General features: G+C 27.0%; 1 protein-coding gene across 1 annotated transcript in view; it reads right to left on the bottom strand.

The window, feature by feature from the left end:
- Nucleotides 1–2,039, bottom strand: part of LOC106461285 (glycogen phosphorylase, muscle form-like) — a 13,657-nt gene that overhangs the window by 1,607 nt on the left and 10,011 nt on the right. The window contains exons 13-14 of the mRNA XM_013921100.2: nt 1,727–1,854; nt 256–390 (exon numbers count right to left, since the gene is read on the bottom strand). Of these exons, the coding sequence (XP_013776554.1) occupies nt 256–390; nt 1,727–1,854 (263 nt within the window). The remainder of the gene's footprint in view (nt 1–255; nt 391–1,726; nt 1,855–2,039) is intronic.

The raw sequence follows: 2,039 nt of genomic DNA, 5'->3' as shown, positions 1-2,039 counted from the left end.
CACTTTTTTTTTTTTTTTTTTAAGGTAAATTGAAAGGGGGATTTATTTTTGAAAGCAACTAGGGTTGTTCGTTTTTTTTTTTTTTCTTTTCTTTTTTAAATAAATAAATATACAAGATTATTTCCAAACTATGATCCTATACGATTTCTTAGTGTGTAAACAATAGACAGATACTAACTATACTTTAATCACTTTATCTCCTACAGCAAGTCAATATAAACATGATACAATTTTTCAATATTCTTTCATACTTACCTATCATGATTCAACAAAACATTAACAACATCCTTGAACTTGTCTGGATTCTCCGAGTTAAAGAATCCACTACTGATCTGATCCAAGCATTGTTTCAGTTCAAAGTTTTTGTTGTAGTATTCCCAAGCATTGTAACTGAAGAATAATAATAATAAAGATTAGATCTAAGTATACTTAACTAATTTGTGCAAGAAAAACATATTCCAGCTACAATATGTTTAAAATATTAAAATTACGACACTTACAGTCCAAGAACTAATTAATACCAATTTAATACCATTTGGTGAATGATTTAAGTGCTTTAAGTTATCCCAAGTAATTAAACGTAGACAACCATCATAATATTCCACTTGTGAAGGAATAGAAATTAGGGTGGAACTTGTATATAGATATTCAAAGATTTTATATAAATCTTTAAAAATTCTTGATAACATTTACAAAATTTCTACTAGATTGTGCACTAACATGTGAAGATTTATTTTAATAAAAATTTATCTGTCACTTTACTCAACTTCATCTTTAGTTTTAAAAGTATTAAATTAGTTAAAAACAGTACAGTTAAAGTGACTGGCATAATTATGTGCTATACAAGGAATTATATGATTTTTCTGTACAGAATTGAATCTTCTTAGTTATAACTTAAGATATTTCCAACATATTCTTTAAAGGATTTTTTTTTTTGTAATTGTTGACCCATGCTATAGGCCTTAACAGAGAACCTGCCTTGAAAGTTTGATACCTGAAACTGGCAGACATTTGGAGCAGAAATTAATAAATATTTAAACAAAATACAGAAAAATTAGTGAAGATTAATAACACAACACAGGCCTGCAAATTTAAACTTCATAAAAGTTGTTTTGGTTTTAATAATTGGGATTTTCCCCCATAATTAAACTATGCATATTTAGATAATTAAATTAAGTTTTTTCTATCACATAAGGATTTTTTTTGTTTACAAGTTTGGAAGAAAAAACAAAAGTCTTACTTAGATCAAATTATTATTTTGTTTACCACAATGAAGTTTTTATTTCTTTATTATTATTGGGTTTGTTAACCAAAATATAAACAAACTGAAGAAAATGAAATAACATTGATGTCAATCAAATATGCATCTTCATTCATCCCATTTTTTTTTTTTTGTGTGAAATCTAAATCTTTAGTCTCAAAAACATGTTGTGGTCTTTCTTTTATGTATTACATTATGATATATATCGGTTTTTGCATAAATTGTACTTTGGATTTAGCAGTTAACTACTAAATTTATCAGTTAACTCAATTTCATGCTATTTGAAATACTAATATGTAACAATAGCCAAAATTATCATTACCAGCAAGGAATACCAAACTGATAATTCAGTGAATTTTAATCAATCATTATAGCCAGTCAATATTTATACAGCTTTTGGTCAGAAAACCCGAGTAGTAACCCACACACACGAGATTAAAATGTAAAGAAAAACAAGTGTTTTACCCTTTCCTTTTGAGCTCTTCCACTTCTTCTACATTCATTCCAAAGATAAAGATGTTCTCAGCTCCCATCTCTTGTTTCATCTCAATGTTAGCTCCATCCAAAGTACCAATCGTAAGTGCTCCATTAAGCTGAACCAGAATTTATCCATTATTAATACATGCTAACAGTTCACATTAACTTTTGCTTAAATGTATTTTTTAAGTCTAGCACAGAAATACAATTAATAGTAAAAAAAATAAATTTTTTAATTTTAATTTATTTAATTACTTACCTATACTATACTACTATACTACTACTCTACTCGTACGTCGTC

This window comes from Limulus polyphemus, unplaced genomic scaffold (assembly GCF_000517525.1).
Source record: "Limulus polyphemus unplaced genomic scaffold, Limulus_polyphemus-2.1.2 Scaffold927, whole genome shotgun sequence".
NCBI lineage: Eukaryota > Metazoa > Arthropoda > Merostomata > Xiphosura > Limulidae > Limulus > Limulus polyphemus.
This window is presented reverse-complemented; position numbering and strand designations above follow the sequence as displayed.